The following is a 13,625-nucleotide window of genomic DNA, read 5'->3' on the forward strand; positions in this document are numbered from 1 at the left end:
CTGCTCCTGTTAGGGGTCGCCACAGCAGATCATCCGTATGATCCGCATAGTCATTTGGTACAGGTTTTATGCCGGATGCCCTTCCTGACGCAACCCTGGTCGCCTCTTACGACACATGGATATGGTACACCTATTTTAACCGGGGTATACACCGGCCCAGTACACTGGTACTCATTTCGCCGACCTCGGAAGGATAACAGGCTGAGTCAACCCTCTGGTGTATTAATTCAGTGGCCCAACGGGGCTTGAACTCAGGACCTTTTGGATCCCAAGTCACTGCCCTAACCACTGCGCCAACACCAGGTATATATATATATATATATATATATATATATATATATATATATATATATATATATATATATATATATATATATATATATATATATATATATATATATATATATATATATATATATATATATATATATATATATATATATATATATATTGCAAGCAGAGGTACCTGCACCTTGGGCAGAAGGAATTTAGAGTTTAGAAAAAGAGAGCCAGGTACTATGTATAATTCCAATTTATTCATCACATATCATGTAGAAGGCAATACTATGATAATAATAATGTAACGATTAATACAATATATACAATAATTAATACAAAATAACATGCTATAATATGATCCAAGAAAGCAATACCACACAATAATGACAACTGCAGTGCCTCTGGATTGACAACATTTTGAGTATGGTTGTTGCGTTCCAGAATTGTGAGCTTGGCGATATTTGTAATACTGTCTACCACTGGGTGGCGCTAGACGATACACATTTACTGGTCACTCTTCACTCTTTCCCCCCCCTCCCCCCAACCATGAACCCCCTACCCTGTAGGTTTGAAAATGTTTTCTTGCATCTGCATTGGCCAAGATGATTCCAATGGTATGCAATATGTTGGGGGTTACTGCTGGTGGGGCCGATTCCATCGAGGGACAGGATGGACAGACAGACAGACAGACATAAAATACAACCAGAAAAATATACAACAAAAAAATATATATAATTTATTTATTTATAAATATATATTTTTTGATGTCAACACTGGGAAGACAATGACAAACCACTCATTGTATAGATTTTGCCATCAGACTTCTTTGGCAGCACCGACTGTCTGTCTGGAATGGATTTTAACGTCTTAATTTATCAATTAATAAGGTGGATCATCATCTTGGCCCTGAACGGAAGAAAAAAATCAGCTCAGCATGAATTATCCAACAATTTATTCATCTATTGTTGGATAATTGGCGTTCTTTTGGATAATTGGCCCTTTTCTCTTTGCTGTGGAAATGTTTTTCTGAGTCTGTTGTCTCAAGCTCTACGTTACAGCATTTCAAATCTGTTATTCACCACCCACCACCTCAATTATACTATATAACATGGTTGAAAAAATATATTTGGCTAAAAAATGTGTGAACTTATTTTTGGATGGTGCCTTCAACAGAAAAGCTTCTTGTGTTCAAGCTTTAACATTATAGAAAAACAAATAATTGACATATACTTAAGATTATAGTACAAAAACGTCGACAAACACCCGAGTCAACATTGTGACTGTGACTGAGGATTTTGGAAAAGAAAAGCCGAGGAACACACGTCCTCAGGAACTTAACGAGATTGCTGTGTAAACAACTTCTTTGACGTTTTTGTTGGGAAAGAGACAGCTTTTTGTGAACTGTTGGAATTTGGTGAGTGGAAAGTTTTTGCCTCACACAACCTACTAACTCCATCTAAGTCCACGTAACTTTCAGCTCTTCCTCCCTAAATGAATAACAGCCCTCAGGAAAAAATGTTATAGATCACCTGATATTATATATAATTATAATATATAAAGCACTTTCTTACCACTGACACGCTCACTGACTGATATTAAAGATCCGTACCTTCCAGTTGACTAGAAAGCTGAAATTTTGCATGCCGATGGACATCAAAGCCAGTACACCGAAAAAAAAAAAACAGGAAAAAGAGCAATCAGAGATTGCAGACTCTCACCAGGACTTCTTTTGAGTAGTGTATTTTATGGAGGTTTTAGGGTAAATCGAATATGGCTGCCAAACCATGTGACCTATGATATCATATGTGTGAACCTTTTGTTCCTCACGGACATACCTGTAAAGTTTTTTTTTTAATATGGCTGCCGAATCACGTGACCGATGACGTCATTAGCAAATTTTCTGTGGACCATATTATCCCTAGAAGACCCTCAAAAATTTTCGTTCTGATCGCATGTGGCGTTCTACATATGCAATTATGACGTCATAACGAGGGCACCTATGATATCATAAAAATCAAACTCATTTCTCATGAGGAGGACTTGCAACACGTGCCAAGTTTCAATTTTTTGCTTGGTGCAGTATCAGAGATACAAAGTTCCAAATTTTTTTCCGTTTTTCCAATATGCCTGTCACACCACATGATCTATGACGTCATAATTATCATTAAATCATTCTCCATGTGTATTCGCGCCAATGGTGAAAATTTCGTGTCAATCTGACAAGCGTTTGCGGAAAAAAACATGAAAGTTCTGTGTGGCCAAACAAACAGACCTAAATGCAATACTCCCTGCTCTGGTGAGGGTAAAAATCACAGAATTGTTGGACAACATCCATAAATGAAAAAAGAGGGGAAAAATAAATGAAAAAAAATGCAGGTGAACGACCTGAGACAATGGGGAAACATTCGTATGCAACACAATATATCGGCATACCTCGCTAATTATATATATATATATATATATATATATATATATATATATATATATATATATATATATATATATATATATATATATATATATATATATATATATATATATATATATATATATATATATATATATATATGTGGTGGCCTGAAAGTCACTTTACCCCTTCCCAGTGAAGCATTGTTCTTGAACTCTTTTAATATACAGGTTTTCTTGTACAGTACTTACAATAATTAATTTGTCATTGTATCTGTATATGCTCCATCATTCTTCTGAGTCAGTGTTTCCGCATACCATCGCGGGCAAGGGCAGAGGGAAGTGTGAGAAATGTATCAGGGGTAAAGTAATTTTCAGGCTTCCCTGTATATATATATATATACACACACACACACACACACACACACACACACACACACACACACACACACACACACACACACACACACACACACACACACACACACACACACACACACACACACTCGATAGAGCAGATGGTGGACCAGTGGACTGAATAAATGAATAAGAATATAATTCACGGTTATGTTTATCTGTCGGGGTAGTGTGAGAGGGTGTGGGGTGGTTACATGTTTTGAATGAATGTTATGTACTATATGTGAGGACAATGAGTTAATGTCGAGAAAGAAACAATCTCACAAAGTTAGTATGTTGCGTGTTCACCAACTTGGAGGCAGATTTCCACCCTGACAAGGTTGTTGAAAAGACATTATCCTCGCATATGGAAAGCAAGCGGAGATGCATGGAAAGCCAGATATTCTACCCCAGCCTCTTAAATGAAAGAGCACCGAGTGCTCTGCTTCCTTGAGCAATTAGGCGAAACGTTCATCCGTTTGAAGTTAGTAATTTAAACAACGTGGTCCCGCTGCGCCACGCATCGTTTGGGGATGCGCCTGACGTCACACGAGTGATAAATAGAGCCGTAGTGTTGCAGCCGGAGCTCCAGAGTGTGGAAGCTACACGGTGGCCTTCGCTCTTTACTCAGCCCTCCCACCTCCTTTTCTCCTCCTGTTCTCCCCTCCCCTGCCATCGAGGAGAACTTCCCAGCGGCCGTTTCATGAGTGTTTCTCTTCTGGCAGCTTTGCTCATGACTTCCCAGTGCATTTGCATCCTCCCGGTAAGGTACTGATAAGGATCCAGGTTAGGCACCAGGCACGCTTTGGGTCGTGTTTGTGCCGCAATGAAGCTAATTGTTTTGTTTCGGATGTTTTTCCAAAACGACGATTTTTCGATTCTCCCAACCCCCGGTGCCCTTCCAAATTATCGTTTGATATGGGTAGTTTTGAGTGGAACAAACCTGCTGAATAGGTAATATCTGATGCATGATTGGTGACCTGGTCTTTCTACATAGCTTGGCTCAAAATAAGTATTGAAAGAGCAAATTAATCTGAGGTTCTGCCTTGTCTTTGATAGAAATTCAGTTGTTGCTAAAGAAAGGGGTGGTGCAATTTATGGTGGATAATGGGGGGCTCCATGTGCTCCAAAGTTTCTTGACTTCAACATGACCCTTTCTTCACAGGACTGGAAGCAAAAAAACGTGGTCTTCCACGGAGTGTAACCGTTGAAAGGACATTCGGCAAAGAGTGGATGCACTTGGTGCTAGTTGGAGAAACCAGAATCGAAGTCGACTTCAGGAGAACGCTCCGGGTGAACAGACCACACATCCATAGAATATACTTCTCAAAACGGACGAACGTCGATTCTCGATGCCGCCTGGCCTCGGTGAATGCTGATTGACCCCCACTGTCTTTGATCACGTCGTCTTGAACATCATGCAGCGGCCGCCCAGCAGCGCATCACCTCGATTGCCACCTCGCCCCGGCTCGGCTCCATCATGACCATGCCGCCTACTCGAACCACTCTCATGGTGTTCGCGCTCTGCAGCACTCTGATCTACGATCTCGTCCACGGAACCATGCCGAGCTCGCACCTGGACACTGGTAGTTTACTGCCGCACCTGGAAGCTCAACTTCTGGGGGTATTCGGTCTCAGGCGGCGGCCTCGGCCGCGAAGAGACGCTGTGATCCCTCCCTACCTGCTTGAGATGTATCGATTGCACTCTGGGGAGCAACCTTCCGCAGGAACCTTGAAGGACTTCGCCTTCTCGGAACGCGCGGCCTCTATTGCCAACACAGTTCGCGCTTTCTATCATGAAGGTTAGCCTTTATACCTCAGCATGTTTGAAAGTCAATTATATACCCAATCTTAGACAAGGTGTCTGATTGTAATGTTGTATCCAAGGATGTGCAATCACAGGATTTTGGTTTATGTTCATGTGTGCAAGCCCAACGCGTCGTGTTATTGAGCTCATGCTAAAAACTACGGTCATTAAGGCTGCCAACAGTGCAACAGCACGTTCTGAACTGTTAGCCACTTGGAAATTATCCGGTAACTTACCGGTTTAACCCAATGAATCTGCAAACGATGGGTTTTCACTTGTACTCGTGCTAATTTTTCAAGGTTTCACGATGCAGCACCTGCTATTGAGAATGGCAGTTTTTGGTGCAGAAATAATAACCAAAGTAACTTCAATATTTATTTAACATGCTTCGGGACTGAAGCGTTTCAATAACATTTTCATGAAAGAGTTGCTGGTGAAAGTATGACCATTTTTATAAATGCTTTTTCTTATTTTTATATACTGATGTATATATATATATATATATATATATATATATATATATATATATATATATATATATATATATATATATAAATTTTTTTTTTTTTTTATTATAAATTTTTTTTTTTTGAACAGCAATCTTGGCTCATGGTGTGTAACTTAACTATCACATGTACATACAACAAAGCATTGGGAATTTTTTGAGAGTACTTGAGAAAAATGGACATAATCAACATACTATATGTGATTTGAACCTGGGATAGCCACATCAGGAAGTGTGAGTTCAACAGCAAGTACAGGAACACCAAATATCTAGAACAAACCAGTAAAAGCATGAGTGAAGGTAGCTTTTCCTCTTGACCTGCATCATATGACTAAAGTGGATAATAAATTTGCCCCAAATGCACATTTTGAGTTTTGTTCGAAATATATACCGCGCTGTCGCTGTGTTGTTGTCCACTTCATGTCATTGCAATTAAAAGCTCGTCGCCCATATATAATGTAGCCAATTTTGTTGCATTTTTTTATGTGATTCGTCAGAAGGGCTGAGGTCAGAACCCAGATGTCAGAGGCAGGATCTGTTTCTGTGAGAACAGCCAGAGATGTGTGCATATGGATCATGTTATTAATCATACGCACTGATATCATCATACTATAATGGAGTGATGTATGTATGTGTGGAGCCAAAACTCCATTTTTCATAAATTAAAATGAGTACATGACTTTAGGGAAACATAAGCTACAATGCAATTGTAAAAATTCTATATACATATATATATTTACAAAATAATTTAATTTGAAGCTAATTAAATCATGCGATTATCACAGTACATGGTTATATGAGCTGAAAGAGAATAGTTTATGGTATTTATGGGGACTTCTTGTTTTTACGACCCATCGGAGACGGGCACTTCGGCAAATATAATGAATGATTTTACTGTATAGCTATATTTTCCCAGAAGCAGTTCATGTTTAATGTTAACAGCCTAATCTTTTCCAATAGCGATACACGATCCCAAAACGAGGAGGCTTACAGGAACACACCAATAAAGTGTCTGCATGAAGACTTAACATATTTGTTCAACACCAGGTGTTTACAGATTGATCAATAATTATTTCCAAATATCATAACTTTGCGTTTTGCTTGCAGAATCGATTGAAGAACTAGATGTCTCGCCTGCAAATGCAGTATTTCGTGCCACGTTCAATCTAAGCAGCATACCTCCTGGGGAGGCTGTGCTGGCAGGTGAGCTGCGAATATTCCGCGAAGGACATCGTGTGGCAGCTCCAGACTATAATGGACACCTCCGCATCAACGTATACGAAAACCGGCAGATGGGGCGCGATCTAACCACTCGTCTATTGGACACACGTGTCCTCCATGTTGGCTCCACCAGGTGGGAAAGTTTTGACGTGAGTCTGGCCTTGCTGAGGTGGACCCGTGTCCCTGACTCCAACCTGGGACTTACGTTGGAGGTCACATCCCTCAACGGCACTTCTGATGGTATCCTGCAAAGGACGTGGCACCACGTTCGCATCAGCCGCTCTGTGGGAGCACCACAACATAACCTAGACACTCACTGGCCACTGCTGCGTCCGCTCCTGGTCACCTACAGCCACGATGGTAAAGGTCAGGCTCTGAGAGGGTCGAGGCGTAAAAGGCGTGCAAGGCGCGGTAAGAAACATTTGAGGCGACTACGAGCGAACTGTCAGCGACATATGCTTTATGTGAACTTCACTGAGGTCAACTGGAATGATTGGATAGTTGCGCCACCCGGCTATCAAGCTTATTATTGCCAGGGCCAATGTCCTTTTCCACTGGCTGAACACCTTAACTCCACAAACCATGCAATTGTGCAGACACTTGTGAACTCGGTGATTGCGAGCATTCCACGTGCTTGCTGTGTCCCAACCACCCTGAGTCCCATCTCACTGTTGTATCTGGATGAAGACGATAAGGTGGTTCTCAAAAACTATCAAGATATGGTGGTAGAAGGTTGTGGTTGTCGATAGAAAAATCGAAGGACCCTCTTTTGGGATGTCAATGATAATATATTTGCCTGAAGATCTAATATTGTACATGTTTTGATATTTTTGACGTGAAGCAAAACGTGCTGTTGGAAGTGCCGTAAAAGCAGATAAATATGAACAATGTATTTTTTTAATAAGTAAATTCACCAAAAGTGTTCTTTATCTTGCAATGAAGCATGGATTATCTTACAAGTTGAGTTGCAAATTTGTATCAAGGGTTTAATTTATGAACATACCTACATCTGAACAATTTATTGACGTATGTATTTGAAATATATTTATAAAGCTCCGTGGTTTACATTGTACAGTAATTATACAAACTCTAAATCATGTTCATCTATGCATACGTATACCACCTGCTTGGCTGGGTGTATTATTTCTGCGCTCGCAGCTGCGTGACACTGTTTTGCCAGAGCACTGGCACACAATAGCCTACTTTTTCGAAAAGTGCCTTCAGGTCTTTCATGTCTACCAGCAAATGCTAGCAGAGGGGACGGCTGGTTTTAAGTGCTAAAGGACGGCAGATTGGTTGAGGCAATAGCCTGCCTGCAACGCACCTGAGTGATGGGTTCGATAATAATCAGGTAGGCAATCAAACCCAAACTAGCCGGTGAATGACACCTCAGATACCTTTGAGCTGTCCCATGAATCCATCGAAAACCTGTTGAAATAGTACCACCTCTTGGCATGGGCACGCAGGGATTGTACTTGAACGTTGAATATTATTTCAAACAACCCTCTCGATATGTACACGTTCTATATAAGTAGGATGTTATTTTAGCCGTATGTTTTGCTTCCTTCTATGTCGGAACTCTTGTGGTGTTTACTGCTTTTGAGAACAAGTCACTTGCCAAAATGACAGAGGGAGATGGAGAGAATAGTAGCCAAAAGTTGAAGTTTTTGGGCCTCTGCTGAGACGTACTGGGTGCCAGGAGAGAGGGGGAGAGGAAGTGGAAAAGACAGGAGAGGGAATAGAAGAAAACGTGGGGGGAGGGGTGAAGGAGGAAAGAAGGTAATAGGAGGTGGAACAAAGAAAAGGAAAACAATAGTTTGGGGGGGGGATAAAGCAAGTTTGGGGTATGAAGTAATTAGGGATGGGAAAATCAAAGATCTCATGCATCGCCTCCAAAGGCATGTACAAGGGTGATCTCTGAGAAAAAGGCCTAATTTCATTCATCTTATGCATCAAGTGTAACTGTTAAAAACGTGTCATAAATATCAATTACAGAGTATAACTGTCACAAAAATGAAAGCCTAAAAATGGGGACAAGCATATGGTCATGGAGGAGAAGAGGGGGGTGTTTCAATTGAAGAACCTCATTTCACTTGCAGTATTTAAATATCTTCATCCCTTGAGCCGATGAAACACTCGAAACATAAAGTTCTGCATTTAGAGTTCGATCCTCCGGTACATTCATTTTCAGCACGTGCATCATTTTTCCAGGACTTGTCACTCGCACTGCGAAGATCCAGAGACTCACAGATGTCTTGGCAGGCTCGGCGTGTACTATCCCTGGGTGGCCCCACGCCACATGTGGAACCCACGGAGGGTTCGATTTCGAGAGTTATTTCTTTCTTTACTTTGAAGCAGGGCTTTAACTTTGGGCAGCTTTTCTCACAGGATTTGGTCGCGAGATGGAATCACGCGGTGCACATTAGGAACTTGCAGAGATTGCAAATTTAGTGATTTCTTTATATGTTCAACAATTCCATTACCTGTAAAGTCACCTCTCTATATGTGTGTATATACAGGGTTGCCCAGAAAAAAAAGTAAGCTATGGCAGGTGTTTCATGGCTTTTTTAAAATAACCTGCAACAAGGAGAAATAACGTATATTAGAAACAAATATTATAAAGATGTATAGAAGTGCTACATTTAAAAACAAATTATTTAGAAACTCATCACAGAAACAAGCAACCTATTACCACAGTAAATATAGCAACTGACAAAAATATCCCTCACCTCAGCAATAGCTTATTGCTTTCTGGGCAATTATAAATATATACATCAGATGCACTTGCTGACTGTTATGGTGGGCATCGCCATGGATTATGTCTCACACTGTAAAACCGCGTAATCCGCAAAGAACAACCATCCGTCTGCCACACAGACGATTCTTCCTACTAATGCAAACCATTCACCCAGGAGGCACTTGATGTGATCGGCTGGTAAATCGAAACTTGTGGAGTGTGACGAGCACTCCCCCAATAATCCCCATTGAACATAATCCTAGACTATCGCTGGTTAGATATTTATCGGTATGCCATCCTGATGAGAGAAAAGAATCCTGAAATCTGGATAGGTGGCTCCATTTGATGGTTAACTGATGTTGACCATTTAATCTTTGTCTGTTTGATAGAGTCACCGAGCCGAGGCCTCCGGGTTGGAGGTGACGCTTTGGTGTCGGGCTATGTCCAATGGAGATCGGGGAAGTGCTCATCACCCTCCACATGTTTCCATATATATGCATCGACACAGTGTATGCCTAGCAGGCATGTAAGATGTCGGCCATTATAAAGCTTGCAGTGTTTGTGTGAGAAATTTCTAAGGATATTCTGACGACTCAATAGCCCATTGGGCTGTTACCATGTAAGTGATGAGATCCTTGGGTTGAGTCAGAATTTTTTCACACAAGCTCCATGCAGGAATTTATTGCTGTTTATGATATATATATATATATATATACTGTATGTACAGTATATATATACTGTATGTACAGTATATCACAGTCGACCAAGGGTTTCACAAATTATTACAAACAATATAGAGCATATAAAAGTCTCAGACTGAGATTCTGTTTGCTCTATCATGTTGGTGACAATATCGTTAAAGTACTACCTCGTTAATTTTTTGGTTAGGTGTGCTGTTTTATTTTGTTCTTTGAATAATGGATCCAAACTAGTGTGTGCATGCATACTATACATACACATGTATAAAAATCACCCTTTCGCTGTTGTCGTGACTCTAATCCATGTTCCATCACGCCCACCACTGCCCGATATTTAATGAGAACGTGTTGCCTGTCACGCAAGCACAATGCCAAGTCAAAACAAATGGTCAAAGGATTAATTGGCAACCTGGAATGGTGTTTAAAATGATAAAAGGATATCTAATTTGATATTGCAATATCTCGACATATTTTTCATTACAGAACACATGTTTGATAGTTTTCAGTACGATTCATTGTCACCCATCCACATCATTACAAGGCCTATAGTCACACTGTGTCCCATCATTTGAATATACTCGGTGCTTTCTCGACTGAAATGTCACATGATAAGTGATAGAACTCAAAGTTTTCATTGGTTGATATTTTGGGTGAAATTTTGGAGAAAGACTCAATTAATGGTCCAGTGGGAGTTGGATGTGAATCTCTGAAGAGGGCAAGTGAAACTACTACTGTGAATTATAGAAATCCATAATTCTCCCAAAACGGATGTTGAGCATCTCAGGGTGTGTTCTCCACCCAATGCAATGATGGTTAAGTGAATATCCAAGCAAGCCCTTGCTATAAATACAGGTGTGAACGTTACCTCGAGGACAGTATGGCTGTATGACACACAATAACCTAAAGTGGTCTCAACTGATACATAGATATGCCAAACTGCTGCTGAAAATATGTAATGAAAGCAAAAGATTAAGATGATAAATAGATCACGTCGTTGGATGAAAAAACCTGCAGACGTGTGCTCATTACAGATGGATTCAAGTCCGAATCAACAACACTTTGTTCGAGATCAATATCATGGCCAATGTACACCTGCACTGAAGCATACATGGTGAGGGATCAGTACAAGTTTTTGGGATGCATTTGAGCCAATGAGGTCAGTGCTCTAAACAAAAATTATGGCATCATGACTTCTGACAAGTACAGGGACATTCTGATTAATCACGTCATTCCCTCAGGAACACGACTCACCAGGCAGGCATTCATCCTCCAGATAGACATTGATCCCAAGCATATATAGCAAATTCACTAAAACAATATATTCATGGTAAAGTGACCAAAGGAACACTCAACCATTAATTGGCCTGCATAGATTCCAGATAAGAACGTGATTAACACTGCATGGGCTTCACATGGAAAATGAGAATCTCAAAAGGCAATCAAACAAATTAGCCGAATTGCAGGGTTGTAATATAAGCGTGAAAACATGTACCCATATTATTCAATAGAGTTCAGCCGAATGGCTGAGAATATTGTCCCTAATGTTCTCGTACAGGATGTGCAAAGAAAGGTATTCCATAACTGTGCTTTGATCCATTGAATAGCGGCATGAAAATAGCATGTACTGCTTTGTGTGAAGCTAAGGGCTGAAATAAAAAAAAAAAATATATATATATATATATATATATATATATATATATATATATATATATATATATATATATATATATATATATATATATATATATATATATATATATATAAAACAAGGACATGGGTGGGGTCTATGAGCTGCAAATTTGATTGGGCAAAATGATGTGATATTTTGTCCAAGTACTGCCAAACGGAAGTGGTTTGAAAGTGCCAAGAAGGCGATTTGTGTTCTTCTGTGTTCAATTATATAATTCAATTGAAATAAAATAAAGATTTTAAAGGCTATAGAAAAAAAAATTAATTCTGGGTTTTACCATCATTGACGCAGCATCTATTACATCACCCTATCTAACACGCTACACGAGTTCTTCGTGCCTGTTGTTTGTGTCCTTATAACGTCATTAAAAAAAAACAGTAAGTTTCCTGTTTGGAATTATTTTCAATAATTGTTTGACTGCCAGGCAGACAGAGTAAAAACAATATATCTCGCTCCTCTCTGCGCACGGGACGAATTCAATGCCAAAGTACTGCAAAACTACAGGTTCGTTTTCTGATTCATGTTCCGATTCGTGTTCAAAATATAACGTTCAATTGAAATGAAGTGGTTCATTGATCATAAATCGACGTCTCTAGACAGAAGGACAGACAGACAGCCAGCCAGAAGTGAACCAATTACTTAACCGAGCTTTGCGTGTGCATGGGGTAACTACATTCTACATCACATTCACTTTCCATTGGATTTTACCTTATAAATGCATTACACTGATCTTGTAGTGCACTCACCTCTCGAGGAATTGCTCGTTTTTATGGCTTGTGTGATATGTATTGCTTGTGTTTTGCAGAATTATTTCAAACAGTGCACTCACAAACACATACACACACACTAATGCAGAAATCAAGAAAATGACCAAATACCAGGATCTCAAAAATGAGATCACGAGATCTTGGAAGCCGAGGAGCGTCAAAATTGCACCACCAGTGATAATTGGAGCACAGTGCCGGATTTAGGCATAAGCTAAACAAGCTACAGCTTAGGGCCTCACAATCCGCAGGGGCCTCAAAAAATGTGATAAGACGTGTAAAAATGTGTGAATGAGGCCGAAAGAAACTGCTACCTTGGTGCGGGAAACCATCATGACGAAAAATCTCCATGAAGCCACCAAATCGCCAAATCATGGCAACTACCTTGGCCTGGTAGAATGAATTGCTAAGTTTGATCCATTTCTTTCCAACCACATAAAACAATATGGAAACAGAGGATCTGGGTCTCCTTCATATTATTTGTCTAAGACAATATGTGATGAACTTATTCAGCTTATGACTAATAGAGTAAGAGAATCAATTTTGGATGATTTGAGAAATAATTAAAAGGCATAATATATGTTTTCAATTTTTGTGACACCTTCTGATGTAAATTTGTTTAACAAGGGGCTTCCAAGCTTTATACAACTTAGGGTCCCGCCGAGTCCAAATCCGGCACTGTTGGAGCAACAGGAATGATGACGAAGAATCTCACTGATATTTTAAAAAACCATCCCCAGGAATATTACCACAAACGAACGACAAGTGCAGGGCAGTCCGGGGTTCAGTGACTATCCTGAAAAGAGCTCTTGGAACAAAACTCTGAGAACAACAAGGTTGAACAGCTTGGTCCATGAACTGTGATCCCTTACCGAAGCGAAGGTGCTTCGGCTGGCAGGATAGCAGAGAGGTATGCGCACTCGTTTCTGAATGAGCTGTCTAGCTTAGGTTTGAATCTCGATTCAGCTAGAAACTGTCACCCTTGTGTGGTAGTTTATATCTGGGAAAAAAATTGAAACTAGCAATGCTGGTCGAGGCATCAATCCATGCCGAAGCCATTGCAAGGACATTAAGCCTGAGGACCTATCTGCCAGCACTGTTATTTGGTGGACGTTAAAGATC

The 13,625-nt window shown here is 40.1% G+C and overlaps 1 protein-coding gene across 1 annotated transcript; it reads left to right on the forward strand.

Annotated features, from left to right (window-relative positions):
* The first annotated feature begins 3,270 nt into the window (after positions 1–3,270).
* On the forward strand, positions 3,271–7,704 carry LOC147011673 (bone morphogenetic protein 4-like). Its single transcript, XM_085856917.1, has 3 exons — positions 3,271–3,844; positions 4,247–4,883; positions 6,501–7,704. The coding sequence occupies exons 2-3, from the start codon at positions 4,562–4,564 to the stop codon at positions 7,361–7,363; spliced, it is 1,185 nt and encodes a 394-aa protein (XP_085713043.1). The 5' UTR covers positions 3,271–3,844; positions 4,247–4,561; the 3' UTR covers positions 7,364–7,704.
* Positions 7,705–13,625: the final 5,921 nt, after the last annotated feature.

The sequence above is a fragment of the Eptatretus burgeri genome, chromosome 15 (assembly GCF_056783735.1).
Source record: "Eptatretus burgeri isolate ZD-2024b chromosome 15, Ebu_testis_v1, whole genome shotgun sequence".
In the NCBI taxonomy this organism is placed as follows: domain Eukaryota; kingdom Metazoa; phylum Chordata; class Myxini; order Myxiniformes; family Myxinidae; genus Eptatretus; species Eptatretus burgeri.